This window comes from Mauremys mutica, chromosome 6 (genome assembly GCF_020497125.1).
Source record: "Mauremys mutica isolate MM-2020 ecotype Southern chromosome 6, ASM2049712v1, whole genome shotgun sequence".
NCBI lineage: Eukaryota > Metazoa > Chordata > Testudines > Geoemydidae > Mauremys > Mauremys mutica.
In genome coordinates, this window is record NC_059077.1 from 46,130,658 (window position 1) to 46,147,821 (window position 17,164).

A 17,164-nucleotide genomic window follows, 5' to 3' on the forward strand; every position below is an offset into this window, starting at 1 on the left:
TAAATATTCTTCATTATTCATATTAAAATCTAAGCACTGAGCATTTTATTCCAGTTATATGACTTGTGTATCCCACCTTATTACCTGTGCCAAGTTATTTTCAACTTTTTAAAAATAATTAAAACACTGACCAAAAATTACATCCTGCCTTTTGATAACATCCTTTTCTTGCTTGCTACAAAATGCTGGATCCACAACAAGACTCCAAGATTCTGCCTCAAACTCCTGTGACTCTGTGCTGAGGTCAGTCCACAGGGAGGCATCCACATCATCTATGACAAAATAAAAACCTTGTGAGCACTGGTCGCACAAACAGGTTGGCAGTATCACGGCGAGGGAAGATCCTCATGTGCATACATGTTTATTCATGCAGTGAGTATATTGCTGAACTGAGGTAAGCCTTACTTAACGATTCTAACCAGTACTGAGAAAAGATTAAAATGAAAAGACGAAGCCTTACACATTAAAATGTAAACAGAACAGAGTGGAGGCAAGCAGAGATTTGGGGATCAGAGGGAATATCCATTGTTTGAAATACCCCCTCAGAAGTGCCCTCTGATTTGAGGTGCCTCAAATTTATGTGCGCCCAACAGGAGATTCCTTGTGCTGGATTTTCTCTCTCTGTGAATGCCCTTCAACTCTGGAATTCATACCCCCACCCCTTTTCTGAAATAGCCCATATCTGTTGACTTTCCAGACATGAATGGTGGGTTGAGGAGGGCAGTTGGGAGGTGGGATTTTGTGTTGTGGGAGGAACATGAGTGATGGGTGATACTGTTTGTAATGTGTGTGCTGAGTGAGGGCAGGAGAGGGCTGGCTATCTGATCGCCAGAAAGAAATATGAGGCTGTTTTGGTTTTGTAATCTCTATTATATTATATTTTTAATTAGTGGCAAGGATGTGGAGAGCCCAGGACAAATGTTTTTATCTGTTAATTTTTAATAACAAAAATTTTTTAAAAAACCAAACACTTAAAATTAGCAAAGAGTTCATCACTAATTTAGACCCACTTGCAAGGTATTATGGGTCAAATTTTAATTCTCATTTATCTGATGGCGTCATTTTAATGGTGGTCAGAATCATAATTAAGTTACTACACACGTATCTTCTTTTGATGCAGGAAGTAGTATTTTTAGACATACTAATTAATGATTCTACTTTGCATTTTGCAGCATAGGTTATAACATGTAGATTTCTCAGTTTCCTTCTCACCTTCCATTACAAAAGAATCCATTGATGGAAGGGTCCCTATAGATTGTAGCAGCGTTTCAGATTGTGAGCTGGACATCCAGCTGCTACTATCAGTGTCTTGGTCTGAAGATGGCATAGATCTTCTGCAATGAGAAAAGCACTTAATTGGAGCAACTCACTTAGGAATGCTGAATAATCTAGTTAGCATACTGTGCTGGTAGCTGCCTTCTACCTTTCAAAACTGGCACTTGGAACACTTTTGGATAAAGAGTGAGGTTGCTGTGAGACTTCTTTCCTTACAGCAGAAAGTCCAATGGGCATTGAGGAAGACGGATGCATTGAGGAGAACATTGGCTGAGGAATGTCTCTAAATGATGAATCTGTGAAGTGAAATATATGTGTAAGTCTTATAGAAAACCTCATATGTTATTGCCTCGTATGACTACACCATGAAATATTACACAATTCTCTTATAGATTAATACAGGCCACTGGGCATATTCTCTTATGATGAAAGAGCAGTGTGCTCTTTTCTGAGTGGGATGGAAAAACAAGCCACAAGGTGAAGCTGAGTGGCTTTGGTGCCCACGCTGTCAATTAGAGAACAAGCTTAAGCCATGGACACACTTACATCACACCCATACCTTGTTCAGCCACATGGTTGAGCCACACATTGGGGTACATGATGGGGAGGATTTTCAAAAGCACTCAACACTGGCTTTCCTCTGCTCTCACTGCTCTCACAGTGGTAAAACTTCCATTGTCCAGGTATGCAGGAGGAAGGACAGGAGACATTGGATGTGATTTAATTAGGCCACAATTTTGTTCTTAAATGTCTGGGAGTACCGGCAGATAAAATTGGGCAGTCCGGGTAATTCCATAATCATTTACACATACTTGGTGTGGCGGGGTGCTGCTGTCAGCCCTCCCCTTTCACCCATCCTGGTCCCCATCCAACCTGTTGGGAACTCACAACCATCCTCCAAATGAGGTGGGGGGGGGTATAAAGGAGTGGGGGTTGACTCTCTGCTGCATCAGTCATAGGAGGCCCAACCCCGCCCCCCGTTTCTGCTCCTTTAAAAAATACCTCCTTTAAATCCTTTACCAATCCATTTTGTCTGATCACTGTATCCCTTCCCTATTGAGCAGTGCTTCTCAAAGTCGGGCCACCGCTTGTTCAGGGAAAGCCCCTGGCAGTCCAGGCCGGTTTGTTTACCTGCCGCGTCCGCAGGTCCGGCTGATCGCGGCTCCCACTGGCCGCGGTTCGCCGCTCCAGGCCAATGGGGGCTGCAGGAAGCGGTGCGGGCCGAGGGATGTGCTGGCCGCGGCTTCCCGCCACCCCCATTGGCCTGGAGCGGTGAACCACAGCCAGTGGGAGCCGCGATCGGCCGGACCTGCGGATGCGGCAGGTAAACAAACCATCCCGGCCCGCTAGGAGCTTTCCCTGAACAAGCAGCGGACCAGCTTTGAGAATACCTGCACTGGACATCTGCCCCAGGCGTACATAAAGAGTTGTGACATCACAGCCTAACCCTCAATTAATTTATGCCCAAACTAAGCCCCCAAATAACTGTGGGAAAGATGAAAAAAACCCACCCCACCTTGATCAATCTGGCAGAGTGAGAGAGAGAAAATTCCTTCCCAGCCCCCAGAGAAAGGGGTGACTAGTGTAATGCCCACAGCTGATCATGACAAAACCTGGTATTTATCTACATCCAGGGGTGGGAGGGTGAGTGCTGCTTCTCCTGGTCGAGGTAAAAGAGGGCTTTTCCTGCACTGGCATGGACCTAAATAATCCCCAACCCCTTTTCAGTCACCTGGGGAAGGGGACAGCGAGGGAAAGAGATAGCTCAGTGGTTTGAGCATTGGCCTGCTAAACCCAAGGTTGTGAGCTCAATCCTTGAGAGGGCCACTTAAGGATCTGGGGCAAAAATTCAGTACTTGGTCCTGCTAGTGAAGGCAGAGGGCTGGACTCAATGACCTTTCAAGGTCCCTTCTAGGAAATAGGTACATCTCCTATTATTATTATAAATAGGTCAACATCCCCATGCTAACCAGATATGAAGCTGCCACAGCAAGTCACTCTCTATCCCTTAAAGGGGCACACACCTTTTCCAACCAGACAAACAACAGCTCACACTGCTTAATATGCAGTGAAGTCATTGACTTCAATGGGAGATGAGTGCAATGATGAGTGCTTTCGAAAATCCTACCTTATATGTATTAGATACTAACAAATGCACCTGTTTTCCTGTAGATATGGGAGTCACATGGTAAAGTGCTCACACACACATACAAAATTGTGAATAATACTTTCCCTATTATTTTATTAATCAGGCAACACACTAAACTTTAAAATGACAGGTTTATGCCTATTAGCTTGCTTGCTTAGTATAATACATACTTGTTAGGACAGCTTGTGGTCTCGTCTTAATATGATATCTCTCTTGGGGTTTCTGGTAAAGAAGAATTTCATCTTATTAAAATGAAATAACAGCTGATTACACACTGAATAGTCAGTAATCTACTTTCATATAATCATCTGGAAGAGCCCTCAAGCAAACTGCATTATGATCCTGAATTTTTGCTACTGACAAACAAACCAAAGTGAAAGGATAATGAATTTCAGCCACATTATCATACAGAATTAATTCAATTTATTTTCTTTCAAATTACTATGTTGTTATGGAATTATTCTTTTGCAACATGCATATGATTTGTTAGGGCTTAAAGAAAACAATTACACATGTAGGGCTATACTTTTTAAATGAGTTTGAAGAGACCTGAGGCAGGAAATTGACTCTAAGTTAGTCTGTCCCAGCCAGAATGTGTGTCCTTTGCTACATTGTACAAGGCTCATATGCTTAAACAAGGGTTGCATTTGAGGAAAGCAAGTAAGTAGTTTTTCCTCTCTTATCCTCTTGATGATTGGTTGGGGATATTCTCTCTTCCTGGTAAATATCCATCAGTCCTAGTAGTTATAGTACCTGTTAGAGGCAGCTGATTTAGCATTATAATTTATGTTTTAGATCTTTTTTGTAAGTTTGCCCAGTGGGTGTACATTGATAAAGACAAATAAAAAATGCATGTTTTATAAGTGCAACGTTGGGCATGTTTACCCTGAAGATCTGTGCACTGCAATAGCTACTCCAATATAGCCACACTGGTGAAAATCCCTTGTTTATATGCACTGCAACAGTTTGAAAAGTGACTTGCATTGGTGTGGCTTACTCCAGTGCAAATCACTTGTTAGTCCCTAAAAAACAGAAGCCCCCTTCACTGTATAGTTTTGAAAATGTAGCCGTCATTTTAATTGGGGGTTACCTACTGAAGTATGTTGGTTATTACACTCCAGGGGGCTCCGCTATGCTTCAGCTCTACTTGATGATTTTGCCTACTGTCAGAAGCAGGGGCGGCGCGAGCCATTTTGCCGCCCCGAGCACGGCGGCACGCCACGGGGGGGCGCTCTGCCAGTCGCCGGTCCCGCGGCTCCGGTGGACCTCCCGCAGGCGTGCCTGCGGATGCTCCACCGAAGCTGCGGGAGGCACACCTGCGGGAGGTCCACCGGAGCTGCCTGCCGCCCTCCCAGCGACCGGCAGAGCGCCTCCCGCGGCATGCCGCCTCAAGCAGCCGCCCTGGTCAGAAGCACTGAAATGATATAGCTCAGGGGAAATCAATGGTTCCTCAAGGTCGCCCCATTTAAGTACACCTTAGAAATGCAAATCGAACTAATTATCCCAATTTATCCTGCAACGCTCCAGAGATATAAAGGAAGTGACCCTACCTGTTTTCACTCCTTTTATAAAGTATTTGCTCAAGGACACTGTTTATTGCTATTGGTTGCGTTAAATGTTTATTTGACATTCCCTCAGCCCTTTGTGTACAGACACTTGGTTGGATCATTTCTGCACTGTTTTCTTTCTCAGCTTCATTTTGTGGCATCCTGTTTGTTTTAGTAACTAATTATTTCTAAGTCTCCATATAACAAGTAAGTCAATCAACATGAACCTATTATGAAGCAGCCTACAAAGGCAAGGTACCGTTCAAACACTTTGAATAAGTACAGCACATGCTAATCACTATAGAAGAAACTATGGAGATTGATTTAAAAAATAAGAGAGAGAGAATATCTACACCACCATTGTAAGAACAGTAAGGCATAGAAAGTTACCTTTGTACATGCAGGAGCACAATCCTTACAGTTTTTATGCACAATTGTGTTGCAATCTGAAAGGAAAAACAGATCTCAAAGCCTGAAACTGAAAGGGGTCAAATACCGTAGTGCACTTTAATCTGGGACTTCATCCTTTTTCCTCCTTCAGACCCACACACTGAATAGCCACAAATACGGCTCTAATTTTTCTCCTATCTTTCCCCAGGGCTCTTTCAGGAATCAACTGGCAGGAGTCTCTTGTGAAGCGAGTGGCCATCATCTTTGTCCCCTGTCCCTGAGGCCTGGGGACCCTCGCTGACTAGGTAGAGAAGTATGCATCTTCAAATCCAGATAATGTTGCTCTTGAAATGGAATATTAAGCAAGTATCCTGCTGCAGATTTTCAAAAGTTACATAAAAGCTACATAAAAGACAGTAGCTACTTACAAGAGCACTGCAATGACTCTTTCCCTAAGAGGGCTTTGTCGCATGCCATACACAGGATACTGCCTGAGAAGTTCCCAGTTATAAACTGATGTCTGTTCAGTTTGTCTTTGGCATCCTTATTCTTTGTCTTCAGATCCAACAGAGCAGGCAAAAGAAGAGAGATTAAAATAGATAAATAATCACCATAATATTATAACTTTAAAACATTTTTCTCTTAAGAGAAAATGGATTTTAAAATATTTATCTCCTCTCTCTGGTAACAACTGAGACAGTGGGGATGTGTGCCTGCATTAATCTAATCTGATATACAAGTACGTGCACCTGTAATTAAAGGTAGGTTTTAAAATTAGTTTTTACAACTCAGTTTTTGATATTCAAAGGGACATTGCTAGGTTAAAAATTATCTATTTTTGAAACAAGTTTCCTTTCCTGTGTTACTAATAGCACCTTATGGCTACATTGTGCAACACTTAGTCACATTGGGAGCACTTACTCACATGAGTAGTCCCGGCAGTTAACATTAAAAGAATTACTATGTGAGTAAGTGCTCACCAGCATAGACATACATTGAACAATATAGACTTTACATTATTAAAAATGAAACACTGAAGGTATCTCATTTACTTTTCACAACTAATTTTGTGGTTACATTTAGCACTTTGCTTGGTCCCTGATTCTAAAACTCACATATGCTCAGCAGCACTTACTCATGCATTAAGTTCAACAGGACTACTCAACTGAGTAAATGCTACAGTAAAGACTACTGAATCAAGTCCTTACTGTGGATACTAAGAAAAATAGACATACACTTTCTAATACTTCTATCTTTGTATATCAAGTAAGAAAACTTTTTCCAAATATACTGCAGACTTTTAAACTTCAGCTAAATCACAAGACACGAATGAGTAATAATAATTAAAAAGTGGCAAGGGAATTCAGTACTGTGAAAACAATGTTACTTTTAAAAATGAACAATATTGTTTGTCTATACAAGGACACTGACAACATATTTGTTATAAATTTTAAATTTAAAATGTCTTATAAATACAGTTTAAATAATTAGAAAAATCAGCCACTTACCTTTACCTAACAGGCAAGACAGATCTGATCCCAAGCTATAATGCATTTCAGTTGTGCTAACAAGCACCTAGTTATATGTAGATCTAAAATTACCTTGCACTTATTTCGTGTACTAGTCATTCTGTTCATCAGGAAGCTGAAAGTTCGACTCACTTTATATTTTTCTGACTCAGATTTTGTAGGTATAATATACTTATCCCATTCCTCCTCCTGAATCCTAAAATGTAAATCAGTTAATACAGTTCATTACACTGGACAGAACATCTTAAAACGGAGCAGCACCTGGCTGATATTCTGCTTAAACTGCTTTTAACAATCACAGGATGTATTTAGTTGGTGTTGGTCCTGGTTTGAGCAGGGTATTGAACTAGATGACCTCCTGAGGTCTCTTCCAACCCTAATATTCTATGATTCTATTCAGGTTTAAACCATAAAAAGAGGTCAACATCAAACCAAAAAGTTACATTAGTCCCTGCATAATACTAATTATGAACACATGCATGGGTATTGTACATAATGCGAACTATATTGCAAGTTTGCCATAATTATACTGTTATCAAACCCCTCAGCATGCATAATCCCATATTTTGCATGTTCCTTTGGGTAGCTCCCATATTAATGCCTTTTCTTGCTATGTCTGATCTCAGTCAGCTGTGAAATAAGCAGCTTGGGCTACAGCAGCCAGGGATTCGTCTGCATGAGTGCCAGCCTCATAGGTCCCAATTCAGCACAGCATTTTAGCACATGCTTAGGTGCTCTGTTGAATACTGGCTGGCCTGCTGAATTGGTCACAGATATGTGCTGTTTCTCTCCTCCTCTCCTAGATGGCATTGGAGCACAGGTGTCTCTCAGCCAGCCTGCAAAGCCACAGTGCTGTCCTGACTTGGGGATCAGATGGAGCACATGACACAGCAGTGGGCCCTGCTGGGAGTATCACTGCCAGACTAAAAGGAAGATGGGATTTGGATTCCTGCGCTTCACATCGAACGGGATGGTTCCCTGGTATCCAGCCACATAGTTCCAGAACATGCAACTGATTTTCATTTGCAATAAATAAATGTAAAAGGGAATTTCAATAAAAGTTGCAAAATGAAGAACTCAGAAGTCAAGAGATGCCAGTTAAGGTTGCCTGTGAACCTGTAACTCTGCTCCCCTGTGTGTATTCATTATAATACAGTCTTTACTAACATGAACACTCAGGTTTTTTCTGAAGTTTTTTTAATGTGCACAGTAAATGAACTGGAAATCCTCTCCTCATTCAGTATGCACCTTGTACATACACAGCTCTCATGGTGTTTATTTGTTTGGCATACAAAATAATGTGTAGAGTAACAGTAGATGCAGCACACCTACATTTAAGGGTTGTAGGGAAAAGTGCATGACACTATAGTCAACAAACAGTAAGTGGTTATGGAAGTAAAGACTATTGCACAAACAGAGAGAGTTATGGTTGTGTATGCCAAATGGACTTAAGAAATGCCAAACTTTAAAGTTGCACAGTCAGACAACAAATGTGTTGCAAATAACATTTTTATAGACTATATCCAACTCTCACACTAGTATGGAGTATAACAGTATCCTAGAGAAGCATTCTGAACTTCATTAGTAAAAGGCACCACAATAGAACATGATCTATTGGTTTATTTGAGTCTGCTACTTTTGAATTACGATGATCATTACAAAGATGTGTGCTACTAGTGTTTAACGAGTAGCATTAACATGTAAATAATGGTAGATGGATAAAAATTACACTGCAGAAATTCATCTGTGGCAAGTGTCAATACCTTTTTTCCTTCAGTTGCTCTGGCAAGCTGTATGCTCGTTGTTCTACAAAACACAAAAATTAATGAAAACTAACATGGTTATATTGGGATATTTATTTGTTTGAAACACATAACCTCCACCAGCATGTAAGCTCAGTCATTATATTCTGGCATGTTGGTTGGGAATTTAGAAAGCAAAAATTATTAGAAGCAGTATTGCCCAGGATAATACAAATCGTTTAATAAACAGGTTGTATTTGACAGAGTTTGCTTGGATCTGGGTTAACATCAGAGAATGCCAGTCTTTGAAAACTGACGGATTGCTTTTAAGAAGTAAAGAAAATTAATATTGATCTTTTTCTGAGCAACCCATTTTTTTAATGGTTCAATCTTTCATTTTGCTTTTTAGCGATTCTTTGTAAAGCGCATACACGATTCTTTTCTATTATTTCCAAGACCAGATGTTATTTAGTTTTGTAGAGATTATCTGCAAACATGCCTAACTTTAAGTACATACATGCCCCAACGACTTAAATGGGACTATTCCCATGCTTAAAGTTAGGTCCATGCTTAAAGTTAGGTACCTTCTTGAATAAGGGCCCATATGAGAAAATACCCGGCAGTTCAGCAAGTAAGATAGTATATTTTATCATGTACATAATGAGAATCAAATCACATTTCAGTTAGTTGTCAGACCAAAGATGTACAACAAGATGCTCTTCTGAAGAAATAAAGGCCATGTTCCCACGGAAAAATGAAGATAGCTTCATGCAAATTAGCACCATTGGGTTGCCATTGCAGTACTTACTACAGGGATGGAGCAGACACATTGATTTAGAGAGTGAAATAGCCTGGAGAAGGGATCGACCACTGTTCATGAACACACCATCTACACAGCAGGAACAAATTCTTTACAGTTACATACTAGAAATATCCTCCTTTAAACACGTATGTAGCCATTTTATTCCTATGTGTATTAAAAACTTTGGTTATTGCTATGGCAGTATGCAGCACATTTCCTACTTTTAGATTGTACCTCAAGATGCAAGAACGAAACTCTCTTATTATGGGATAATCCTTTTGGACTCAAAAATGCAAATCAGCAAACTCTGATTGGATTTTAATTTACAAGATCAGATTTTACAAGACCCTCATTTATGGCCAAATCCTAAACAAGACGTCAAAGCAGTGGAGCCGTGGGAGTTCCCAGCTGCTGAGAAGTTGCACCTGGAAATCTCTGCTTCCCTTGCTTGCTGCAGAGTAGTTCCATGTAGTAGCACTGTCCATGCGAACATATTGCAGTGGGGGGCGAGAGGCTGAGACAGAAGCAATGGGGCAGGAGGGCCAACAATGTGCTCAGCAGATCCCTGACGACTAAGGCTCAGATTTTGTCAGGGATATTTTTAGTAAAAATAACAGACGGTCACAGGCAATAAACAGAAATCCAGGGAAGCCTGTGACCTGTCTGCTGCAGGGTTCCTGTCCTCCCTTGCCGGCTGCCGCAGCAGCTGTATTGCTGGGGGGTTGAGGGGAGCCACGCCACAGCTGGGCACCTGCTGGGAGCCCAGATGCTCATGGGGAGTTGGAGCTCTGGGGTCCCCCTGCTGCCCAGTGGCTAGGAGCTGCTGGGAGCCTCCACCAGCAGTGGCTGAGAGCTGCGGGGCTGCCTGCTGACAGCAGTCCAGCCCTGGGGCAGAAAATGTCACGGAGGTTTCTGGAAGTCACAGATTCAGTGACGTCCGTGACATAATCGTAGCCCTACTGATGACCCAAATGCATTGGCCAAATCACCCCATGCTTGGAGAACACAATGACTACAGACACTTCCGCAGCCTTGATGGGCTACAAAGTGACTATTTGTGTCCCATAGCTTGGGAAGAAGGATGATTCTAGCTCTCACAAGCCCCAGGTAAACCCCTATTAGTTTACTCTGACTTTATATAGGAGGTCAGGATTTAGGCCTGATTAGGGCAAAGCTCTTAACCATGTGCTTCACTTTATGCACTTGCTGCAGTCCCATTGACATTACCAGGACTTAAACACATGCTTAAGTGCTTTCCTGAATTGAGGGCTTTAGATCTTATGAGACATACGCCCTTGTTCCTCATCTGCTTTTTTAGACTTCTCAGGTAATCTGCAGGATGAAAAATTGCTAAAAATAAAGTTACATTTTAAAAAAAATCAATACAAATACTTGTAAACACCCCAGATGTTGCAGATAGTGCACAAAAGAGTTCTGAGTAGAAACAAAGCTTTAATGTGGATTTGAGGGACAAAAAACAACAAATTTGAAAAAATGTTCACCTACATTTTAACCAAGATTGTTGCTGCTGTTTTTTGCATTCTGCTACTAAGCATCACCTGAAAAATGCCCCAATCCTGCAAAGGTTTAAACATGTGTTTAACTTTGAAATCAATGGTACTGCAAGTTAAACCTGTGAGTGAGTCTTCCCAGGATACAGGCCTAAATAAAATAAAGAAGCTTCAGGAGCCAATTCAGGATAACACTTATGCACACGCCTCACTTTAAGCACATACTCAAAGTTATGCTTAAGTGCGGTCTTTGCACCTTGAAGTCTTTAAACCATGATTTGAGGACTTCAGTAGGGGGTTATTACAGAAGTGGATGGGTGAGATTCTGTGGCCTGCGTTGGGCAGAAGGTCAGACAAGATGATCATAATGGTCCCTTCTGACCTTAAAGTCTATGACTCTATGACTCTAATAAGAATGCTTTACCTAAATGATGCAGCACATATTAGGGAAAAAAACTACACAACCATTTCCAACCCATATTTTCTCATGCTTATAGCTTTAAGTAAGAATTCCTTTTGGAAGAAAATCAGGTTTGTTCTTATTCCAAAAGTAATTTTAAAAAAAAAACAAAGAAAATGGATTCCATTGAAAATGAACTGTTTTTCAGAGATGTGATCATGAGTAAGTCTGAGTACATATCTCATACTTTATATCATTTTATGGATTTCTAATGTAGCATGTTACATAGCTTTCTCCAAGGAAGGCCTGGGTTGTTTGCTAAACTTCAAAACAAACAAGCAAACAAACAACCCTTAAATAGAAGGCTGCTAGAAACAATTTTTAACATCTTGCAGGCAGCACATAAGCAGAACAGTCAATTATGTAACATGGGGCTATGTTGTAAGGTTCTTACAAGTTTTCCTCAGTTCTCAAACACCTATTAACTTCAACATAAATCTGTCTGAGTTAGGACTGAATTGGAGCAGAGGATCAGATTATCCCTACCATGATAAAACATGCAGAATAGGAACAGAGGGAAGGCAGGTTTGTGAGAATCCCCTCACAATGAATTCACACATCATCCCATGAAGAGGGTGGTGTTTGCTCCCCCACCTGTGGAAAAGGCCACAGCTTACACACAAACCTCACAGATTCCCAAGGATCTGCAGGATGCAGGGACCTTGTGCATAGAGGGCCTGTGCCACTGCACCAAGTCTGGCCTCTCTGCTGGACTCTGGAAAAGAAAATTGTGTCCTAGGCTGCCTTATCTTTTCTGACTACGCTCTGCAGGGCTGGAGCAGGGGCAATGTGCATCTCCCTCCTAGCCACGCCTCCAGATTGCTCACTTCTCCCTTGCAGCTCTGTCTCTGTAGGTCCAGAGCCTGCAGTGTGGGAGGGCATAGAGTGCCCTTTGAAGGGCCAGGAGGGATGATATGGAGGCAGCTGAGCCCCACTTCCACATGGGCTGATGGAGAGCTGCACACATAGGAGACCACTCTTCACCCAGGGAGACAATCCAGACCTGCGTAAAGAAGTGAGCATTTGGCCTGTAGTAAGCATGGAGTTTGTGGCATTCCATACACACAAATGGAGTAGAACTAATGCTCACCTTCATTTGAATCACAAACTGTGAAGTCACGTGCAAAGCGAGATTTCCCTAATAAAACTTTGGGTGAAGAACATGAGTAAGAGCGTGACCGGATTCCAGAAAGTAACGATTCCTAGAAGAAATCAAAATGAAGGGGAAAAGCACATTAATGTTAAGGAAAGGCAATTGGTGTTACAGGAAAGTGTATGTGTCCAAATTAGAGCAAGAAAAATCCTAAATTATTTCAATTTGGTGGGGACCAAAGTCTGAACAGTGATTCTACTATACCAGATGGCCAGTTATCTCCCCTGCCTTTTTCTGACGGTATTTGAACACAGCGTTTTCACAGCAGAACAGACCAGTGTTCCATCTAGTCCAGTATTCTGTCTCCAGCCATGATCTGGATATTCCAGAGGAATGAATTAACCTCTCTCTTCCCTTTCCCTTATGTTATCTAATTGTGCCTGGATACCATGAGTGGAAATCTCCTACCCCAGCTAATGATCCGTTATTGATATGCCTTGAAAGCAAAGTCACAATTACCTGTGCAAAGCCCATTTCTTTTGCGAATTTAAATCAAACTAACATCATCTGATTTTTGTGGTTCATTAAATACTTGGACTTGCATTAAAAAAACCCTTATATTTTCACTACTATGCAGATATGTTATTGACATGCTAAGTGCACAGGTGGCTTCACAGATAAAACAATATTCTGTTTCTTTCAGTTCCAGATTTGAAGTCAACTTTAAAGGCTCTGAAAGAAACAATAGTGATGGTCTGCACTCTATCTGATGGAAGCTTGCATCATGACACCAACAATGAGTATATGCAGTATAAAGTGCAGTCTTTTCTCCAAAGAGGACGCTATGTGACTGAGTCACTGTTGCATGAAAACTGAACTACTTTTCACCCCTACTGAGGATGGTCATTTGAAATCATTGGCACAGATAGCACTGACATTGCCTTACAAGTGCATTGTACAATGTACCTGACCTAGAAATACTAACGGGAATTTCCATCATGCACTTCCAGCAAAGAGAGTTCCATGTTGCAAAAAACTTTGCTGAAGCAGCCTTGAGTTTCAAAATATTGTGAAAACAGTATGTTGCTCTGCAGGATAAATACTACTGAGCACGTTGGAAAACTTCTGGGGGGAAAAGCATTTATGTTTCAACTGAGAATTTTGTTAAACTGCTTGATAGAAAGAAACCAATGTTTTTTAAAAATAGCTCTCTTGCATTTAGGTTTGGTAGCTGAACCTTTTTTCCTCTGGTATAATCTTTCCTCCTCCCCTTACATGAAAATCAGGTAAAGCCCAGTGGCAGCCAGGACTTTTTATCTGTTTGATAAAAAGAGAGAAGAACTCTCTCATGCCTCTGAATAAAAAGAGAGAAGAACTCTGTGTACGTGTTTGATGTTTCCAGAAATAGCCAAAGGTTCAATGAAGTTACAGTAGCCAGAATATCTGTGGGAAGCATTAGCGGAGAAAGGAGCTTGTATTAGTCAAGGTATAAAATTCAGCCAACTCCATGACTGTCCTTTTTAAAAATACTTGTTTGCAAAGGCACTAACCTTCCTCTTGTGCCATAGAGAATACACTGGGCCACAATCTTCCTCTCTGTTATACCAGTGTAAATTGGGGAAAGCTTTGTTGACTTCTATGGAGTTAATCCAATTTTATACTAATATAATTGAGAGGTGAATTTGGCCCTTCAAATACAAATTCTTATATATTTTCAACAACTTAGTTGAAAGCAAAATAAACAAAACCAAAATGATATCCAAATACCTTTGACTGCAGATTGTTAGAGTCCATCCTGTGGATGCTATAATCCAGATCAGTGCTTGTCTCAGAAGAATCTAATTCATGCCTGCTGCCAGCCAAGGTCACTGAAGAATTGAGGGAAGGGTAGCGAATATGGGATCTGTCAGAAATCCCTTCACTTCCACTGTCTACTTCAAGGTCATCAAGACTAGAACTAAAGCATACAACAAAATGTATGGAATGTAAAGCAATCTAATTACCAACCTTTCAATCTTAATGCAACCAGCAAAGAGAACTGTCTAGTAAATGGTGCTTGGGTTAGTCATGCTCTAGTCCGCTCTCAGCTTTGTGGTCCCCCCCTTATCATGCCCATGGCTTTACTCCAGTTGTATCTTGTCTATACTTTAAAACATGGTCATGTTGTAATCAGGCCCAGATACAAGAGGCTTAGAACCAGGGGTCCTTACCTGAATGCATCTGTAGAGTAAACAGGGTCTTCGATATCTGTTCCTCTTTTGCTTCTGAACTTCAGAGTCAAGTTTAAGCAAGAAGTTGCATGATAAGAAAAAGTGCAAACAGCCTATATAATGTGGCAATTCTCAGATGATTTTCTCCAACATATGGGAATGAATGGAGGGTGGAAGGAAAAATCCACCAGGATATATACATAAAGCAGCGATATGCTGGAGGAGTTTCCTAGAAGCCACTTTTTGAGTAAGTCTGATTTTAAGGTGTATAAATTATTCCTTTTTTTTTTAAAGATAGAAAAATAAAGGAATGTGACAAAGCTTAAAAACCCCAACCCTCACGAAATCAAAAATGAAAACAATTAGAGAATGTTTGATTTGCAGATGTTCTTGAATATAACATTACAATGAGACTTCCTAGCAGTATCAACACCACAGGAGTGTTTCTCTACGATCTTTTGGTCCCTTTATCTGTATACATAAGCTCATGGTTTCTTTATTAATGTGACTGAAGTGAATGGCTGACTGCTTGCAATAACATTCCAGTCTTCCAGGACAAAACGTTTAGAATATGTATGGTATTTCTCAATAACTACAGATCCAAGCTGGGAATAGTAGCGTTGTAACTCCTTCACACAGCATTAAAATTCACCTAATTAAAAGATTTATTTTTCAACACAGTCCAAAGCTGTTTGATCATTGGACTTCTGGAAGTTATCCATCACCACATGTGCCACGAATGTGCCATGTGATATTGGAAAAAGAAGTTACTTAGGCTGTGTGTGTATTAGTTTCCTCATTTGTGAAATGGGGTTAACCATACTTACCTATGGCCCTGTCTACATGAGAAAAACATCATCATTGCAACCATGCTGATGAAGTTACACTATGCAAATACCTTATGTAGACACACTGCACCTATGTGAAGCAGGACGTAGTCTATGCTGGCTTATTACAGTAACTTGCACTAGGAGTTGCATGGGCACAAATTTCTCCAATATAGACAGGACCTACACAAAGGTGTTGAAGATTTATTAATGTTTGCCAAGCACTCTGAGGTCCTTGAATGAGGATATTATTTAACAGAAAATTTGTATTATTTTACTGTAGTATTACTTCATACCTGATCTGATCCTGTAATCTGTACTCAGGAAAAACTCCCGATGAATGTTTTAGGGAGGGATAATTTTGAAGCAGACATTAAAATAGGGAACAAATCCTCGCTGCAGCTGGGGAACATCAAGCACAGCTCAGAAAGAACGTGGTGCGTGTGTAAAGGTAGCTTTAAACTATCTTTGTGTTCCCCAATCCAGGAGCAGGTCCTAGTCCCACCATAACATAGAGCTGCTTGTAGGCGAATCCTCCAGTGGCTGGACCTGTTGAGTTTAGGGCTGCTTTTTACCAGTGGAGCAGCACAAAGCAGGCCGAAGACACCAGAGATTTGGGTTCATGGTATTACTGCCAATCTGAAAAAGTCACATGCATTCAGGAATGCACAATTCCTTTAGTGTCTGTTTGGAACAGGCCCTCAGTGGAGAATAACAATTATAAATTGGCTTATGCTTCACTTTCACGGTTTATGACATTATGAAAAACTTCTCAGTGAAAAGTCACACAATTAATAGTTACCTGGTTCTGTTTTTCTAGCGGGTGTCACATTTTGCAGCACCTACCATAATTTAGGCCAAGAAGTATGAAGTCGCTTAGAAACTGCTTACAGTTTGTAAGAAACAAAAGCCAAAGAAAAACAGGAAAAAAACCAAAATAACTCTTTATAACCACATTATAAAAATACAGAACTAAATAAAGCATCACATAAAATTTGGGATATAATTGACCACGGAACAGTTTTTCTGAAGATACTTTAGATTTTCTCTCAGCAGAGATGTTAATATTCCAGGTTTTGTTTTATTTTTCTGAACTGAAATATACTTAGTTACAATTTGTTTTAATGGCTCTTCATGTGACTCCATAGGCCAATTCAAGAAGAACGTTTATAGCACATGTAAGGGGACTGTTGCCCCCTTACTAACATTCAGTGGGGGTGTTTGGTTGCTAGCTCTAAAAAGGGAGCGGTCGATGGGAAATCAGGAGCCTGAGACTGACAGTCTCCAGGAACAATGTGGAGAGGCCAGTGCTCCAGGTCAGCCTGATTGACAGGGCGGGCAGGCTAATCAAGGAGTCAGGAGGCCAGGGGGGTCCCGTCCTCCGTGTGAGCTGGATTTGTCTGAGTCAAATGGAGTGGGGCCGAGCTAAGGAGAGAACAGGGCCCCAAGCTAAGCTGATGGGAGCGGAGCTGCAGCCCAAAAAGCCAGAGCACAGCCCAGAGAGAGCAGCCCTGCCCTGGGAGCAGAGCTGCAGCAACCAGAGCCAGAGGGGCCAGACAAGCAGCCCAGGAAGCAGATGAGAGCTCAGAGCAGAGTCACAGAAGCAGCCTGCAGAGCAGCCCTGCCCTG

The 17,164-nt window shown here is 41.2% G+C and overlaps 1 protein-coding gene across 3 annotated transcripts in view; it reads right to left on the reverse strand.

Annotated features, from left to right (window-relative positions):
* ARHGEF28 (Rho guanine nucleotide exchange factor 28) overlaps positions 1-17,164 on the reverse strand; it is a 188,905-nt gene that overhangs the window by 56,747 nt on the left and 114,994 nt on the right. For 2 of the 3 annotated variants that reach the window (XM_045021309.1, XM_045021310.1), the window contains 10 exons: positions 14,266-14,455; positions 12,496-12,607; positions 8,654-8,696; positions 6,963-7,086; positions 5,790-5,916; positions 5,362-5,417; positions 3,595-3,646; positions 1,424-1,571; positions 1,213-1,334; positions 132-272 (listed from right to left, as the gene is read on the reverse strand). In XM_045021309.1, coding sequence (XP_044877244.1) covers positions 132-272; positions 1,213-1,334; positions 1,424-1,571; positions 3,595-3,646; positions 5,362-5,417; positions 5,790-5,916; positions 6,963-7,086; positions 8,654-8,696; positions 12,496-12,607; positions 14,266-14,455 — 1,115 coding nt within the window. Of the gene's footprint in view, positions 1-131; positions 273-1,212; positions 1,335-1,423; positions 1,572-3,594; positions 3,647-5,361; positions 5,418-5,789; positions 5,917-6,962; positions 7,087-8,653; positions 8,697-9,440; positions 9,522-12,495; positions 12,608-14,265; positions 14,456-17,164 lie in introns of all 3 variants that reach the window. The other variant, XM_045021308.1, reaches the window with a different exon arrangement.